At 39.9% G+C, this 19164-nt stretch overlaps 1 protein-coding gene across 1 annotated transcript in view; it reads left to right on the top strand.

Annotated features, from left to right (window-relative positions):
- Positions 1-19164, top strand: part of CCDC171 (coiled-coil domain containing 171) — a gene marked incomplete at its 3' end in the record, with an annotated part of 277402 nt that overhangs the window by 21319 nt on the left and 236919 nt on the right. The window contains exon 7 of the mRNA XM_080920918.1: positions 12595-12741. Coding sequence (XP_080777044.1) covers positions 12595-12741 — 147 coding nt within the window. The remainder of the gene's footprint in view (positions 1-12594; positions 12742-19164) is intronic.

Below are 19164 nucleotides of genomic sequence, written 5' to 3'. Positions count from 1 at the left end.
CCCTTCCCCTCTCCATGGCAGTATGTTGACAGGTCCAGTCTTGTACGAGTAATGGTAGGTGCTGAGAGCTGAGAACGTACATAAGGCTGTGACCGGCCTGGAGGACAATTCTACAGCACTCCACACAGTCCACCGGTTCTTACGTTCTGAGTGACACCGATGTCCCACTAAGGGATGAGCAGTTCCAATCACATGCTCTTTTTCTTTTGAAGGACTTATTTATTTGTTTGTTTGTTTATTGTGTGTGTGAGTATTTTTGCTTGCTTGTACTGTGTGTGTACTGTGTGTGTCTAGTGACTGGGTCCAGACTGGGTCCCCTGGGGCTGGAGTTAGAACTGCCAGCTGAAGCCACTCGTGGGCGCTGGGGACTGAGCCTGGGTTCTCTTCAGGAGCAGCCGGTGCTCTTAATCTGGGCCATTTCTTTAGCTCCAGCCGTCAGTTATTCTTAACACTTTGACTAGTTATCGTAATCGGTAAACTGTTAACCACCACAAAAGACGCTTTTCTGCCTGAAGCTGTTGACAGCACTAATCTGTGAGCATAGACGTAAATGTTTAGCTTTTTGTCTTGTTTTGTTGTAGGACCAGGTCTTGCTATGTAGCTCGGGCTATCGTGGAACTCACTGTTTAGCCCAGGCCTGCCCCTGCCTCCTAAACGCTGGGATTGAAGGTGTGTGTCACTGTTACCCTCAGCTGCACACATAAAGATTTAGAAGTAAAAGTTTCATCATTAAAACTTCATTGTAAAGAACTTGAAATTAAAAAAAAATAAAACCTCTCATTGAGATCAGCCAGACCCAAAGCTTATACACTTGAATGAACTTATTATGCACAGTTAGAATAGCCATTCTTTTTTTTTAAACTTTATTTTAAAAAACAAATATAAAAGAAAAAAATTTTAAACATTTTTGCATAAATGTATACAAATACAATTGTGTCAGTGCTTGGCTTTTTTTTCTTTTTTTTAAGGTTTGATATTCTGCATTAAGGTCTTACTAGTTACAATGAGCAAAAAGTACATGTAAAACAGGATGTAACCTGGAATTAGTCAACGTTTTCTTGGTGTGTAAGGATTGAGCATGACTTTTTTTTTTTTTCTTGAACTTCACACAGTCTGTGAGTTGTTTCTGGGGCAGTCCGAGCCTCTGGGGTTAGCATTCCACTATCAGTGACTGCATATTATGTCTGTTCTTTTGTCACTGGGTTATCTCACTCAGGATGATATTCTCTAGATGCAACCATTTTCTTAAGAATTTGGTTAAGTCATTGTTTCTGATAGCTGAGTAGTACTCCATTGTGTAAATGTACCACAATTTTTGTATCCATTCATCTTCTGAAGGACACCTGGGTTCTTTCCAGCTTCTGGCTATTATAAATAGAGCTGCTATGAACATTGTGGTGCATGTATCTTTGTTGTATATTGGAGTGTCTCTGGGGTATATGCCCAGAAGTGGAATAGCTGGATCTTCAGATAGTACTATGCCCAATTTTCTGAGGAATCGCCAGACTGATTTCCAGAGTGGTTGTATCAGTTTACAACCCCACCAACAGTGGAGAAGTGTTCCTCTTTCTCCGCAACCTCGCCAGCATCTACTGTCATCTGAGTTTTGGATCTTGGCCAATCTGACTGGTGTGAGGTGGAATCTCAGTGTTGTTTTGATTTGCATTTTCCTGATGGCTAAGGATGTCGAGCACTTCCTTAGATGTTTCTCATCCATAAAATAGCCATTCTTAAGCTGTGCTGTTTCATATTAGATTTTATACTTTCACTGTCAATTGTATTTTTACACACTTTTAGACACTCACACAAAGAAACACGTGCACACAACACCTTGAAAAATCTATGAAAGAGTTAAACTAGAAAATAACTACTTTGTAGTCTCTTCCCTGACTTCAGGTGTCCTTTATAGAAGGTAATTTGACAGGCACATCATATGCTTTTAGCCATAGAACAGCTCTGTCTTCCACACCTGTGCCTGTGACCTTTCTAGCTATGATCTTACAAGGTTTTAATACCAGATGTGAATTCTTTCCTGTAGAACAGACCTCAAGACCAACCAGAGAGTGGATGGCCGCCCTCATTAAAGGTCATGCTGCTATTGCACCAATGGGCATATTTTGCCTGGCAAGGTCCATATCTGAATAAGACCATTGTTGACATTTCTCACCCAGCGGTTTGGAGTGGTACCTTTTGGCACTATGTACAATGGCCAGCAGGGAAGAAGCTTCAGGCTCAGCTTCAACTTCATTTCTCTATAGCCTGCAAAAGATATGGTTTCTTCAGCAATAGTTGTCTCATTATGCTATGTTAGGGTTTTCATTGCTTTGATGAAATGCCCTAACCAGAAGGAGGAAAGGGTTTATTTGGCCTTACATACTACATCAGTCCATCACTGAAGGAAGCCAGGACAGAAACCCACACAGGGCTAGAACTTGGAGGCAGTACCTGATGCAGAGGCCATGAAAGGTTGCTGTCTACTGGCTTTTCTCAATGGCTTGAGAGCCTGCTTTTTTATAGAGCCTAGAATTGTGAGCCCAGGGATGGCAGCGTCCATAATGGGCTGGGCCCTCCCATGTCAATCACGAATTGAGAAAATGCTCTACAGGCTTGCGTGTAGCCAATCTTATGGAGGTATTTTCTCAACCTGCGGCTCACTTCTCTCTGATGACAATAGCGTGTGTCAAGTTGGCAGAAAACTATTCAGCACACATGTAGTTCTGGTGGGCAACCAGTAGTAGTGGCAAGAGCCAGTATTGTTTTGGGAACCTCAGAAGCCTCCCTGACCAACAACTCATAGGGATGTTGCCAACCCCTGGATTTACAACTTTCATTTAATAATGTTATGGCTTTTTGGGAATGATACCTTCATTCAACAACCCCCCCCCCCCAATTTAAAGACTATTTTGCAAATAGTCTATGAAGTAACAGGTTCTTTTATACCTTTTCATACATACTTAGTTTTCGATACTGCTCCTCTCCCCCAGTGTCCTGAAGCATTGCTTTCTACCCTGTCTTCCCTTTCACATCACATGCGTTCTGTGCCCCCTTCCCCCTCCTCTCATGATTCTTTTCTCGGTTTCTGAGTTTCTATACACACTCCTACATATCTAGAAATCAGAAGCTAAGGTCTGCATGTGAGAGAACATTGTTGCTTGTCTTTCTAAGCGCAGGTTACTTGAATTACAATAGCATTCAATCCCATCCATTTCCCTACAAGTTTTATAATCTCATCTTTCCTAACTGCTGAGTACAATTTGACTGTGTATATGATAGACTCCTTTGAGCTTTTGCTCAGGAGTGGTGTAGCTGAGCACATGGTAACTTATTTTTACTTTGTAGAGAAACTTTCATAGTGATTTCCATAGTGGCTACACCAGTTGACACTGCTCCCATCAGCTGTGAATGTGGGTTTCCCCTTTCCATAGATTGCAGGCCGTCATTTGTCATCTGTCATCTCTTGATGATGGCTGTTATGACTCAGGTGACATGGTATCTTCAAAGTACTTTAATTTGCATTTCTATGATTACTAAGGATGTTAAACATTTTACAAATATTATTTATGGGGCTGGAGAGATGTCTCAGAAGCTAAGAGCACTGTCTACAATTCCAGAGGACCCAGGTTCAATTCCTGGCAACCACATGGTGGTTCATAACTATCTATAACTCCAGCCCCAGGGATCTGCCCTTTCTGTGGGCACCAGGCATGCATGTAGTGCATATGCAAAGCACCCATATATATTTATATTTAATAAGCACCATATGTATATATGTTTAATAAAAGTAAATAAGTCTTAAAGTCTTAAGTATTTATTAACCATTTGTATTTCTTCTTTTGAGAATTCTGTCCAGTTCCCTAGCCTATTGTTTGATTCGGTTGTGATCTTTGTTAGTGTTTGAGGCTTTTATTAATTCCAGATAATTACTCCTCTGCCAGATGTATAGATGGTCAAGATTCTCTCTCATTCTCTAGGCGACCTCTTCACACAGCTGCTCCTTTGCTGTACAGTAGCATTTTACTTTCTTGAGATCTGTCAACGTTGCCTTTATTTCACCAGTCAGAGAATCGTCACACGCCCATTTCCAGAATGTTCCCTGCTAGCAGTTTCAGTTTCAGGCTGTGTTAAAGTCTTTGAACCTGTTAGAGCCAATTTTGTGCAGTTTGAGGGACGAGGATCTAGTTTTATTTCTCTGTGTGTAGATATGCAGTGTTCTCAGTAGCTTTGGTTAGTGAAGATGGTTAATACTCTGCAGTGAGTATTAGAGGCAACTTTGTCAACATTAGGTGTCAGGCTGTGAAGATCTCTGTTCTGTCCCTTGAAGCTCATCCCTGGTTTTGTGTTTTACCATGCTGTTTTTGTTACCATCACTGTCACAGAGCTTCAAGTTCATTTTGGTGGTACTTCCACCTTGTCTTTTTAACCTCACAATTGCTTTGGCTAAGATAGTTTGTACTGTTAAATCAATTGTAAAGTTGTTTTTTCTATTTCTGTGATGAATGGTGTTGGGATTCTGGTAGGGATTGAGTTGAATCTAGCATTTTTTTGATAGTGGATATTATAGTATCTATTCTTTGAATATGTGAGGATGGGACATATTTCTGTTTTCTTGTGTTTTTTTACATTTCGACTTTTATTTTAAAAAAGAATTTAAATTTTACTTAGATGGGTGTTCTGACTCCATGTATGTCTGTGAGAGGATGTCATATCCCTTGGAACTGGAGTTACAGACAGTTGTGAACTGCCATGTGGGTGCTGGGATTTGAACCTGAGTCCTTTGGAAGAGCTGCCAGTGCTCTTAATCATTGGGCCATTCCTCTATCTCTAAACTTTATATTTTTAAAGTTTTCATTAGAGAAGTCTTTCACTTCCATTGGTAGGCTCATTCATTCATTCACTCATAGACAGGGTTTCTTTGTATCACTTTGGCTGGCCTGGAACTTGCTCTGTTCAAGACCAGGCTTGTCTCAAACTCAGAGATCTGCTCCCGCCTCTCATGTGCTGGGGTTAACGGTATGCACCACCACTAGTTGACATAGTTTTATTTTTGTAATTGTGAATGGGATTATTCCTCTGATTTCTTGTTTTTTATTTTTATTACATTTATTTAATGTAATAAATTTAATGTTATTTTTTAAATGTGAGTGAATTTGTGCAGATCAAAGCATGATTTTTTTTTTCTTCTACCATGTGGGTGCTAGGGATTAAACAGGTCATCAGGCTTCCCAGCAAGCACCTCTATCTGCTGAACTATCTTGCTGGTCCCTTTCCTTTAGCACGTTCCTTATTGATTCACCATATAGAAAAGCTATTGTGTGTGTGTGTGTGTTTGTGTGTGTGTGTGCGCGTGTATTTGCGTTAATTTTGTAACCTGATACTTGGCTAAATGTATCAGTTCTAAGAGTTTCCAAGTGGAGCTTTTTGCTTTTTTGTTTTATGTTGTTGTTTTGGACAGGTCGCACTGTATAGCTAATGCTGGCCTGGAATTTTATATGTGGGATCAGGCGGTTGTTGAACCCATAGAGATCTGCCAATCACGGCTTCCAGATTCTGATTAAAGGCATGCGCCCGCATACCTCGCCTCTGCTGTAGTCCTTATGGTGGATAGAATTATACAAATTACAAATAAGGGCACGGACTCCTTTTTCTCCTAATCCTACCCCTTTGTTTGCTATTCTTCTATTTATGTAGCTAAACTTCTAGTAATGTATTAAATAAAATTATTGAAACTAGAACCCTGTTCTTAATTTTAGCGGAAATGCTTTGGGTTTTTCTTGATTTAGTGTAATGTTAGTAATAGCTTTATCATATATAACTTCCATTATGTTGAGATATATTCCTTTTATCTCCAATTTTTTTAGATCTTGTTAGACAAAATAAAGGTTTTTAACATTGTGTGTGTGTGTGTGAGACACACACACACACACACACACAACTTACACTTGCAGATCACACTTGGATCACTTGCTAGCAAGTTCTTGGGAGGCCATTTCTCTGGCCCACTTTGATGCTTTTATCATAAAGAGATGCTGTATTTTGTCACATTTTTGCTTTCATTAAGATGATCATGTGATTTCTGTCCTTGAGTCCATTTGTGTGATGTATTACATTCATTGATTTGTGTATGGATTTTATGAGGCCTGAGCTTCACAAGTCTTGTGTCTGCTGTTATAACTACTATGAGTTTCTGTGTTCATATGTCCTGTGTCTGAAAGTGCTTTTTGCTTGCAGTCATTCATTGTCTCTGGCTTTTACAATCTTTCCTCACCCCCTTTCCTCTGATTCTGAGCCTTCAGACCCAGCAGCCCATCCGTGTTCATTGATGCTCTGTTCACAATGTACAAGAAATGGAAACCTAGATGTTCAACTGTTGAATGTGTCATGAAAATGTGGTGCATTTTCACAATGGAATGTTATTCAGCTATTAGGAAAGATGAAATTTGTGGGAAATTGGATGGAGCTTGAAAGTCATCCTGAGTGAAGTAACCCCGACCCAGAAGACAAACATCACATTTTCTTTCATATATGGATGCTCTGACTCTTCACATTTCATTTGGAAGCACAAAGAGGTCAGGAAATGAGTAAGAGGTCATGGAGAGAGGGTTTCAGGAAACAGGAGACAGAACACTGTGGTATAAAGGGCTAAAGGAAATTAATAATGAGGATGGAGAGGGGTTAAGAGCCCTGACCACTCTTACAGTCGACCAGGGTTCAATTCCCAGCATCTACATGGTGAGTCACAACTGTCTGTAACTCTAGTTGCATGAAATTCATTTTCTGGCTTCTGAGAACACTGGATGCATCTACATACACGAAACAAAGTCTCCAAAGGAGTGTAGGGAAGATACTGAAACAGTTGCATGAGAGCTAGGGATGGAGGGCAGGGTAAAGGAAGAATGCAGGGAGACTAATTACACTAAAGACCCTTTCAAACAGTATGGAAATCTACTACTCTAGAAGCTTCCTAGAATGTGTATGCACATAAGTGAAAAGCAATATGGAGTTACAGTGTAACAGGGCGATTCTGCTAGACACCACACGGTAACAAATAAACCCAGTGCCAGAATGGGTTACCCTTCGTGGAGTTGTTGGCTGGTGATGTTCCATCGAAGGCCCTCAAACGTTACTGGCTGTTGCTATTGCTGTTGGTTACTCTCCAGAATTTGACAGTGAGGCCCTATTGCTGAGCACATCACATACCTGAGCCATAGGACATGGAGGAATCACTCTGGTGCTTGCCTGAAGCTTCATCCCTACTACTAGCTTTCATAGTTCTGGAAGGTGCTATGCATGTTACCCAGAGGAGAAAAATGTTTCCCAGCTATGAACCCTCTTAGTCACAGTAAGCGTTGGCCTGGCCTGGAACTTGTGAGCCTCCTGTTTCTACCTTCTTCTGAAGATCCTGCCATCATGAAGTGGCTTACAGAGAGAGTTCCAGGGCAGCCAGGACCCTGCCTCGAAAACCAAAAACCATAGCCCAAAACAAAACAAAAGCCTGGCAAGACATGAAGACATGCCTGTTGGCTGCAGACGTCATGAGAGTAACCAGTAACTTTTTGATTAGATTTAAGTCTCAGTTCACAAGGTGAAACCCATACCTTATCTCAAGAGAACCTACTGGGAATTGAACTTGAGTCCTCTGGAAGAGCAAGGCATGATCTTCACTGCTGAGCCATTTCTTCAGCGCCTTCACCTCCAGTTTACACTACAGGAACAAACTTGTTTTTTTATCCTGGTTCCTTGAGGAGACAACCTTACACCAGATTAATGTTATGGGTGGCCAGACTGACGTGTCTTCTAAGCTAGAAAGCATATTTGCTCAGTACTTTTCTAAATGTACTAGTATAATTAAAATTTCTCAGGGTTGGAGCTATAGTTTGGATTCTAAGAAGTGTTGTTTACATAAGTACATATGAAGAATTATAGTTTTTGGTATGTGTTTGTACAAGACTTGGAAAGAAACAAGTTTATTTTCTAACAGCACAGGGTGGTTTCTTGTGATGTTAAATGTCAGTTCAAAAACAAGCTGCTTTAGAAAACATTCTAAGTTCAACACTTCCCTCTAGTGGACAGAGGAAAGAACTCCCCCAGTTTCCAGAGTCTGACTTCATCCCACTGAATTTCATCTTTTTTTCTATTGAAAGAACTGAGGCTGCTTTTTGTTTGGCTAGAAGATGAATTCTGTGACAAAATTAAATATGTTTTAGTGGTGGAAAATTAGTATCTTATAACACATCCCATAATTGGATTATGTTAGTAAGGCCATACATACTCTGACAGTTAAAAACTAATACCTAAGATACGCAGCCAGCACTAGTGGAGTGGTGTAACTAGTACCCACCACGTATTTCATCTCAGTGCGTGGGATTCTCGGTTCAGACATTTTTATAGCATTGAGGACCATTTTGAATCACTTCTTCAATTTATCACTGTTCCATCCCACAGCAGAGCCCCCATTCTGAACCTGACATTGAATATTATCTATATACTTTCATATACTTTCACTCCATTTTGTTTTTTAGCATTTTATGTATTTTGCATATATAAGGGGAACATCATATAATGTGTATATTTGTCCAGCTTGTCCTTTGGTGTTTGCTTTTGAGATTTAGACAAGTTAATGTAATAGCTCTGATTCACCCAGTTTAACTGTTGTATAATTTTATTCTGTGTATGTACTATAATTAAGTTAATCTTCTTTGCTTTTTTTTACTAATTTACTGAGAATTAAGGTCTTTTCCCCCCATTTAAGTCATTATAGGGATTCTATGTATAAACCATCGTAGGCATGTGTTTAGAACATATAAAGTTATTGACACTTCTGTGTAGCTGTTTCCTCTGAATGAGGAGGGTGTGGGGCTCAAGGCTCAGGAAATGACAGGTTCTCGGGGCCCTCAGGAACCCTCCCACAGTCTTAGAGATGGTACAGTTGCTGAGGACCAGCAGCTGTCCTTGGAGGAGCTGCCTCAGGGATGCTTTTGTGAGCTGTTACCATGCTGCATCTGAGAGTCTTCCATGCTCTTGTGTGCCAGGCGCTTGTGAAATTGTTTCTTGGGTCTGTTCAGTGCCCTATTAGCATACTCACGTTTCCCAGGAATAGTCACACAGCAGGCATGGGAAGTGAGTATAGGTTCAATGAAACACTTGCTAAAGTAGCAGGGCTGGACCTGGTGTGGGGCTGCATGGCTGTAACCCCAGCAGGGCCTCTCACAGGTTCAGGAGCCCGAGGCCCTGTCTCAAAACCAAACCAAACGCAGTAACATTACTGACAATCTCCACACAACAACAAATCCCTAAAGTTTTGATGGGACCAATTTAAAACTCTTTATAGTCAAAGCAATCTTAAGAATAGAAGCAAGTCAGGAAGGAGCATTATGCTACGGACTTTCAAATAAACTATTAAGTTGTACTGGTCAAATAAGTATGGAGTTTCATAAAAACAGAGAAACCAACAAAAGAGAGAGTCTAAAAGTAGACCCTGCAGCCATACCCAGCTGGTTTGGACAAAGGCGCTAAGAACACATTTGGAAAGAGGACAGTCTTTTCAATAGATGGGAAATTGGAGGAATGAGACTAGATCATCCTAGTGCCAGTTACAGCTCAAAGTGCTGAAAGTTCTCAAACTACTAGATTGGGCAAATGCTTGAGAATGGTAAAACAAGCAGAGTTTTTTAAAAATCATGCCCTAAGAGAGCAGGAAAACAAAGATAATCAAGTGGTATTCATCATAATAAAATGTAATACAATTGTAGAAATGACTTTTGACATTTGTTTAATAATTTCTGTGAAACATTGTTTCTCTACTACTTAGAAAAGTCATTTTAATGTAGTGATGACATTAATATTTTCCCAGTCAATGGTTCTCTTATTCATTCATTGTTTTGTTTGTTTATTTTGAGTCAGGGTTTCTCTGTATACACTGGCTGTCCTGAAACTCATTCTATAAAATAAAAAAGAAGGCTACATACTTCCAAGATACAGTGGTACAGAATATATGTAACTACTCCAAAAAAGGAGGAATGAGGACAAAAGGAAGGTGAAACTGTAGTTCCTTGGGTCCATGTTGGATGTCCCAGGGCTTAGACGGCTCTGCCCTTATACATCTGCTGCCTGTAACCTAGTTTTTTCTCTTTGGTTCTCCTCTCTGCATGCACCTCTCCTTCAGATAGCTCATGGTCTGCACCTCTAGCATCTTGAAGTCTCTGGTGAAATTCAGGATCCATGTTACAGCTTCACACAATGGCATTTCAGGGCTTCCCTCCTGCTCTGGGACCTCCTGCCACATTTCTACCAGATCTCAGTGGCTTTCTGAAAAGGTGGAGGAAGATTCCAGGAGCCCTTAATTCCCATTCCTCCATGACTCTAAAGCCAGTACTCTGTGGATCACACTGTCAGGTTCAGCTTGGGATTGAGTCGCCCCCAGAATCAGTTTTGTAGCAGCTTTTGTTGTTTGTTTCTAGTATCAGGAAATTATTTTGGCGTTTTCCTTTCACAAGTTGGAAACTTGTCTGGGTGGGATCTTTTCCATGGACATGGTTCTGTTTATTCCAGTGTAAGTCTACTCACAACCCCCACAGTGGCACCAGTCTCCTTAGGAATCAAAATCTTTTTTTAAGCAAAAGACTTAGCTATAACATTAACCTTCATAGTGTTCTTTTCCTCTGCAAACTACATTTTGTATTTCTTTTTGCCCTTTTTATTGTAAATCTGCAAAGAGTGATTACTCATAACCATGGAACAGAGTCAATATTAGGATGTCTTGAAATTTTCAGCAAAAAAAAAAAAAAAAGTGTCTACTATATGAAAATGAAACAATAGGCAAGTTCTTAGGACAAAAGCAGACAGTGGTTACTTCCTCCCTTCCTGTCCCTGACCACCCCCTTCCCCCCCCCAAAATCACAAGAATGACCTATAGCCTAGTTGCTAGTATTTCTCCCCTTTGAAACCGAGCTCAGTTCCACGGTCCACACTGCTCAGCACTGTCATTCAGGCCCTGCCAGACATCCCGTTAAGCCTTTCTTACAGCATTCAACCCCCTTTTCGTCCAAAGTCCCAAAGTCTCCCACATTCTTCCAAAAAACCCCACATGGTCAGGTTCTTTAGAGCCAAACTACACTCCTGAAACCACTTTTCTGGGAGTGGGAGAGGGAGCCAGTGGGGAGGGAATGGAGGACAAGGGAAGCAGTGGTTGAATATGGTCACATGGAATTGTGATAAACCTATCACTTGGCATAATAAATACGGGCTAATAAAAAGGCGCCTAAAAGTGACTTTGAGTTACTATTCACAGTGACTGCTTGAAGGAGTGGGACTGAGGTGGATAATAATGGAGTCTTACTGTGGACAGTGCTCATGTTCTTAAACCTTTACCTATTAAGGCTACTCCTCAGACAGTTCTGATAGCAAATTATGAATCTGCTCTCTGATTTTTCTTTCCAGGGGCCAGGAATTCTTGGAAGTGTATGTATATTTGTATGGAAGGTGGTGTTACAGGGAATAGCTTTGGAGGCCATTGCTGATGTCCCTGTGTCATGTGGTCACCTCCCATTTCCCTGGTAACCCTAGAAAGGGGAAGCTCAGCTGTGCTTTCCCCAGGCTTTAAAACAACACATAAGATGGGGACAGAGAGCTTTGTCAGGGCCTGCTGAGGGAAAATGCTTTCTGTCATCACAAGAGTAGACTACCAGTCTGGCTCAGGGTCAGCACATGCCACACTGATCTGCTCCAAAGGTCAGAACACTAAATACCTTTTTCTCCTTCCGTAAGACAAAATGTAGGTGGCACTGTGGCTCACCGGGCTGGGAGACCACCCCACAGGACGCTGATTCACTTGGCATGCTGAGGATGTGGGAAGAGTAATTTAAGTTCTAACTGACCCCCCCCCCCGTGCTTTTGTGTGTGTTGGGGGAAGGTGGGAAAGAGGGATCTTTTAAAGGCTTGAGGTGAGAGAATGATGGCTATAGATGGTTTTAGATTAGTTGTGGAAAATACCTATGGTTATCTATCTATCTATCTGTAAGTTTTGTTTTATTCCAATAAAATCCAGACACGAATTTTAAGCTTAATTGGAAAAAGGCATAAAGCTATTTAAACAGAGAACCTTCAGTTATTTTCTTTGAAAATTGAAGAGGGAATGAAACACAGCCATCTAGTGGTTCTAATGTTAAGAGCACTAGGCAATAGTTAAGTTATGCGCTCACATTAATGTCTCCCAAAGGTCTATTAAGTGTTCAAACTAATCAGCTCTTATCACACAAAGGGACATATTCTTCCTAAATACTAACACATATTAACGACAGGAGAAAGTGTATGTGACAGTTGAACCACAACACTGTTGCACAGAGGTCATTTGAGCGAGTGTAATATTCTAATGTTTCATACATAATGTTATTTACAGTGTTTATTAATCACACTTATTAATTACAAAGGTCCCCTGTACATCCTGAGACACTGGGAAAAAGATGTAACTGTCTCCTACCTCTGCAGGATAGCCCACTGTTATAACTGAAGCACAGATCTTACTCAGCACCTTCTGTGCAGTGACTATTAGTTATCAATAGTTTACAAACTACTGAATCAAAGTGAATTATTTTCTAGGAGCAAGACAGTGCTGTGCAAAAAATGCAGAAAAAAGTGGAAGAGTTAGAAGCTGAGCATATGGACTGCTCTGACCTCCTACGGCGACAAACGAGCGAGCTTGAATTTAGCACTCAAAGGGAGGAACGCCTGAGGAAGGAGTTTGAGGTATGGCTTTCCAGTTTTATAAAGCTATGTGATATTTACACAGGGACTCAGATTAAAGCACACTGTAAGTCAGGAAAAATGGGGACCGCTTTGATTGTATATTTGGCTTCTTTGAAAAATTTTATATCCTAATAAAGTTTCATCTCCCTCTAAAAATTTATTCAATATATTTTATTAAATTTATTTATTTACTTATTTGTGTGTGTGTGTGTGTGTGTGTGTGTGAGAGAGAGAGAGAGAGAGAGAGAAAGAGAGAGAGAGAGAGAGAGAGAGAGAGAGAGAGAGAGAAAGAGAGAATGTGAATCAGAGGTCAACACTTGGAGGGAGTTAGTTTTTTCTTTCTATCCATTGTGCTGGGGGGGGGGGAGGTCAAACTCAGACTGTCAGACTTGGCACCAAGTATGCTTTTGGCCCAAACTTGCTCATTGTTAACAAGTGTTTCTCATGGACTATTTGGAAAGTTTGAAAGTGACTCTTTACATTTTGAGGCTCAGGAAGCAACCATGTACAAAGTTGGTGTGTACAGGTCTTGAATGATTATGATGGTTTAGTGACCTATTTCTTTTTACAATGTAGAAAATTATAAACAGGGTCTTGCACATACTGGGCAAGAGCTTTTTACTAAGCTTTGCCCTCAGTTCCATTTTAGACTAAGGTAGTTGTAGAGGAAACAGCAAGATTTGGCTGTGGTTTGAGAGAATCAACAGGATTTGTTGACTTAATAGATTATGAGAGGGAAAAAAATAATGTCAAAGATAATTCTTAATGTTAACCACTAATAGTTTATAATTAATAATGGTTCTATATGTGTGCACATGATTTCCGTAGTGTGCATGTTTTGGGCAAAGAACAACTTGCAGAAATTGTTTCTTTCCACTGTAGGGTTCAAAATTAGGTCATGAGACTTGGTAGCAAACACCTTTACCTGCTGAGCTGTCTCACATACCTGTTTTTTCCCGTGTCTGTCTGTCTAGATATCTATCTATAGATACAGAATTTTATGTTCTAAATCAGGCTGGCTTAGAACTTGTCATGAGCCCACTAACCTTGAACTCATGACAGTTCTTTTACGTCATTTTCTTGTGTTTTGAGATTACAAGTATGTGCAGCAGACCCTGCCGTCAGTGCTGATGATTTTGACTTGAACAGATAACTGGCATTTCCATTTACTCACTGGGAGAGGCTAGGTTTGACATGCCTGTTAAATACCTGGGTAGAGAGATTGGGCAGCCCCTTGAGCAGAAGTGCCTGAGACTTTGGAAATTTTACTGTAAGGGGAGATGGAGATGCAGCACAAGTTTATTTGTGGGTTTTCAAATGCTGCAATCCATAGGGCTTACATTTCTATAGTCTCTCCCAGGGGTCATCTGTCGGTCTCTAGTTTGGTTGTTATAAAATGCAAGAGGAAATGCAGCATGGTGCCCCGTCTGTGCACTCCCCTCTGACTTAAGTCTGCATTTCTTTGTCTAACCTCTGGTTTAGGTTTCTTCTCCAGCGTGCGTCTGTGACAGTTAGGAAGGGGCAGTTGTTTATGGTAGGAGTGGATGCACAGAGCTCTAACTTTTCATATTGTTGATTAAAAATGTTGATATTTAATTTGTATATGGTAAATTTACCCATCCAAGTGTACAAGTTACTGGTTGAGCAGTTTTCACAGCACTGTACAATCATCACAGTCAACTGTGCAGTGTTTTCACCGCCTCAGCAAGGAATTGGATCCTTATTAGACATCACTGTTCTATTTCTCAACCCTGGGGGCATAAGCAGCTACTAATCTTCTTCCTCCCCCTGTACACTTATCTCCTCTAGACAGTTCATGCATGTGCAGTTGTAATATTTGGTCTTTTGTGATTGACTTTTTCTCCTAGCATGATGTGTGTAGTGTTTAGACATGTTATAGATGTATCATTATTTTGTTTCTTTTTATGACTGAATGCTATTTCTTCATACATAACTTTGTTATATGTATTAATTGGTGGATACTGGTGTTATTTTCACATTTTTGCTAAGAGTAGCAGTGTTGTAATAAACATCTGTGTCTAGATTTTATGTTAATAGTAACAATGTTGTAGTGAACATCTGTGTCTAGATTTTATGTTAATAGTAGCATTGTTGTAGTAAACATCTGTGTCTAGATTTTATGCTAATAGTAACAATGTTGTAGTGAACATCTGTGTCTAGATTTTATGCCAATAGTATATTGTAGTAAACATCTATGTCTAGATTTTATGCCAATAGTAGCATTGTTGTAGTAAACATCTGTGTCTAGATTTTTTGCCAGTAGTTGCAATGTTATAGTAAACCATTTATGTCTAGATTTTATGAGGTGATGCTATCAGTTATCTTGGTGTTGTCTTACGTTGTGTTTTGTCTTTGTGAACAGACACCATGACCACAACAACTCCTATAAAGGAAAGCATTTAATTGGGGTTGGCTTACAGTTTCAGAGATTTAGTTCATTATCATCATGGTGGGAAGCATGGCAGCATGCAGGCACACATGGTGCTGGAGAAGGAGCTGAGAGCTCTGCATCTTGATCCACAGGCAGCAAAAGGGGACTGCCTCACTAGGTGTAGCTTCAGCATATAAGACCTCAGAGCTCACCTCCACAGTGACACACTTCCTTCAATAAGGCCACACTTACTATAGCAAGGCCACATCTTTTAATAGTGTCCCCTTTCTATGGGCCACACATTCAATCACATGAGTCTATGGGAGCCATTCCTATTCAAACTACCACAGGTATATACCTAAGGATGGAGTTTCTGGGTATATGATAGTTGTCCTTAGTCATTGTTTTAACTGGGTTAAGGGTACCTAGGACTGTGAATTGCACTTGTGTATTTGTGGGAACATTTCAAGAGAGGATTGGCATATAGGTAAGGCCTTGGGGAAAGGACCTGCTCTGAATGAATGACCTTAAAATGGTAGGCGGATAAAGAAGGGACTTCCGAGAAAGGCAGCACCTGAAACTTCAAGCTCTTTCCTTTTCTCAGTGTCTGTGTCTGTCATTTCTGTGGCCCACTAAATAGCGATCCCCTAGAATGCTGCCTGGCTTTCAACACCAGGTCTGGAGTGCCAAGGTTGTTGTCATCTGGCTCCCCAGTGTGTAGATGGCGCCATTATTACCCAGCGGCTATGTTTAAACCAATCCAAAAACATCCCTTTTATGATATACATGCATTCTCTTGGTTCTCTTCCTGTAAAGAATCCTAGCTAATAACACCAGATCATGTGTGTGGTGGTTTGAATATACTTGGCCCATAGGAAGTGACACTATTAGGATGTGTGGCCTTGTTGGAGTAGGTGTGACCTTGGAGGAAGTGTGTCACTGTGGGGGTGGCTGCCCACAGAATACAGTTTCCTTCTGGCTCCCCATGGATCAAGATGTAGACTCTCAGCACCTTCTCCAGCGCCATGTCTACCTGCACGCTGCCATGCTTCCTGCTACAGCGATCAGGGACTGAACCTCTGAAACTATAAACCATCACCAACTAAATGTTTTCCTTCATAAGAGCTGCCTCTTATGAAATTGTGGCATCTCTTCACAGCTATAAGACCCTAAGACAACATGGTAACTTCCTGCTGTGTACTGTTTTCTATTCCTAACAGCAGTGCATCGGCTGCCGGGCTTCCCCACATTTTCACCAGTCTTTAAAATGATGAACACCATAGTTAGTGTAAACTGCTGTTTTATTTACTATGGGGTCATATATCATGCCATGCCATTGGTCATTTCTGTATCATTTTTTGGAGGAAAATGTCTAGTCCCATTTTCAAGTTTTCAAATGAGTTACTTGTACCATACTAATAAAAGATGTGTTCTGTGGGGAAACTGGGTGTGGAATATCAAGGAATTCCCTGTGGTGATGTGAAGTATGAACGTTGCAAAGATATAGTTAGGTGCTTGCCAAAAGTGGAATAATTTTTATATGGTTAAGTATATATTTAAAAAAAATCAGTATAGTTTGAGAGAAGACTGTCAATAAAAAGAATCAGGTTCTATTCTAAGTAACACTTTAAAGTTATTTTTTTTTTACTTGTGTTGAATATCTTTTCTGGCTAATATATCCTATATAATGATATTTTTATAATTTTAAAACACAATGTGTTTTTTTAAATATAGTTTGTTAAAAAGGGTTGTAATAAAGAGCCAGGATAACCAAGGCTACACAGAGAAAACCTGTCTTGGAAACAAAAATAAAAAACAATAACAGCAACAAAAAACCCCAGCCCAGGTATAGTAGTCAGTGCTTTGAATATTAGTATAAAACTATTTAGATGCCACTTAGGAATCCATCAAAACCTGTGATCAATTTAAAAACATTTTATTTACTTTATAGTTGTGAAGCAGCATTAGATAGTAGTGGGTTTCTTTTTGCTGTTCATTTAATCAATTAATTTAATATTTAAATTATTTTTATTTTATGTGTATGACTGTGTGTACCACATGCATGCCTGACGTTCTCGGAGGTCAAAAGCGGGTCTTAGCTCCTTTGGAACGGGAGGTGCTGATGTTTGTGAGCCACACATGGGTTCTCAGTCCTCTGTAGAAGCCACTAGTGGTTTTAACCACTGAGCCATCTCTCAGACCTACCTTTATTTGTGTTTGCACGCCATGTGCCATGGAGCATGTATAGAGGTCAGGTGAGAACTTGTAAGATTTATTCTGTCTCTACCCTGTGTATCCTTGGGCATTAGTGACACAGGCCATTGTTCTTGGCAGCAAGGGCCTTTACCTACTGTGTTTGTATTAACCCTGCTGTTATTTCTTTCTTTATTTATTTTTGAGACAGGGTTTCTGTGTATAGCTCTGACTATCTTGGAATTTACTATGTAGACCAGGCTGGCCTCAAACTTAGACATTCACCTATACCCTGCTTCTTGAGTGCTGGGATTAAAGGTGTATGCTACTATCATCCTGGCCCTGCTGCTAACTTTAAGGAAGCCAATTTTGACTTATTGGAGAAAAATGTAATGTCTAAGCTTGGAGACATGTCTATGTGTGATTCTATATTGATTTTTTTCCCTCTGTAAAGTATTTAACTGCTATTTATTAACTTATGCTAATAAGTTCTAAAATTTTTGAGGCAAATTTTATTTTTTTAACTTATTAAAATTTAAATTAATTTTATGTATATATTTATGTATTTCATGTATGTATAGGTGGATGTTTTGCTCTCATGTATATTTATGTACCATACATGTGCCTGATACTTGCAGAGACCATAATAGGGCCTCGGATTCCCAGGAACCGAAGTCACAGACTATTGTGAGCTGCCATAAAGATACTAGGAATCAAACCCAGGTCCTCTAGAAGAGCAGCCAGTTAATAGAATGATAATTATTCTTGGTTATGTGGTATAGATTTTTGTTCCTATAATAAAATGCATAAATGAAGCCACTCCAGGGAGGGGCTACTTATTTGTAGTTAGGGCTTGGGGTACAGTTCACCACAGCAGGGGCAGCAGTCAGGAAGCAGAGGGAAGGGCTGTGCTATACTTGCTGTACTGCATAGGGCTTCTCCAGACACCCACTTCAAGAGGTTCTCTTGAAGCTTCCCAGCCTCACAGGGCGATGTGGTCATCTGGGAACAACTTCTTTCTTTTTTACACTTATTCACTTCTGTGGGGTGTGTATGTGTGTACCTGAACGGGACACAGCGTGCATATAAGGGTGGGAGAGCAACCTGCAGTAGACACTTCTTTCCTTCTACCACTTGAGTTCCAGGGCTTGAACTCGGATCATGTGTCCTGGTGTCCGGGTGGCAAGCATCGCCGCCTATTTCCCACTTCACCTGCCCCAGTTTTCATTTTTATCCCACTTATAAAACACAGATGAGGTGTCACCTGCTCATCTGTTACTTCCTGTATTTATATATCTTTAAGCTTTGTTTTCTTTTGAAATGAATTGATTTAGCCGTATGCCAAGATGGTCACACAATGAACAAGAAGTTAAGTTCCTAGAGAATATGCTTTGCTACTTTTATGTTCAATTTTGTAGACCATTGGTATTTTAATAGAATTATAGCAAAATCTCTAATGATAAAGACATTTTCTAATATTTTAATTTAACAAAAATATTTTTCATATCAGTAATATTCAATTAAAGCATCTAATATAGTGGGTAGTCTAGTAAATGGTTTAAATTTTGGTGAATATTTTAAGTTAAATTAATTTTTTATGATTATTTTCTAATATTTATGTTGTATGAAGGTGGTTTCTTATGTGCCTGGGCAAAAAAGTGTTTGTGTACACATTTATATACATAATATAATATATTCATAGAATGTTATACCATTGCATGGCTTTGCCATTGTAGTATGGATCGATAGTTTCTTAGATTAAAAAACAAACTCCCTGTTCAATTTTACAAATGTGGTGCTAGATACTGTTGAACCAAGGGAAAGGTGAACCAGAAAAA

The sequence above is a fragment of the Micromys minutus genome, assembly GCF_963924665.1.
Source record: "Micromys minutus genome assembly, chromosome: 9".
NCBI classification, from domain to species: domain Eukaryota; kingdom Metazoa; phylum Chordata; class Mammalia; order Rodentia; family Muridae; genus Micromys; species Micromys minutus.
This window is presented reverse-complemented; position numbering and strand designations above follow the sequence as displayed.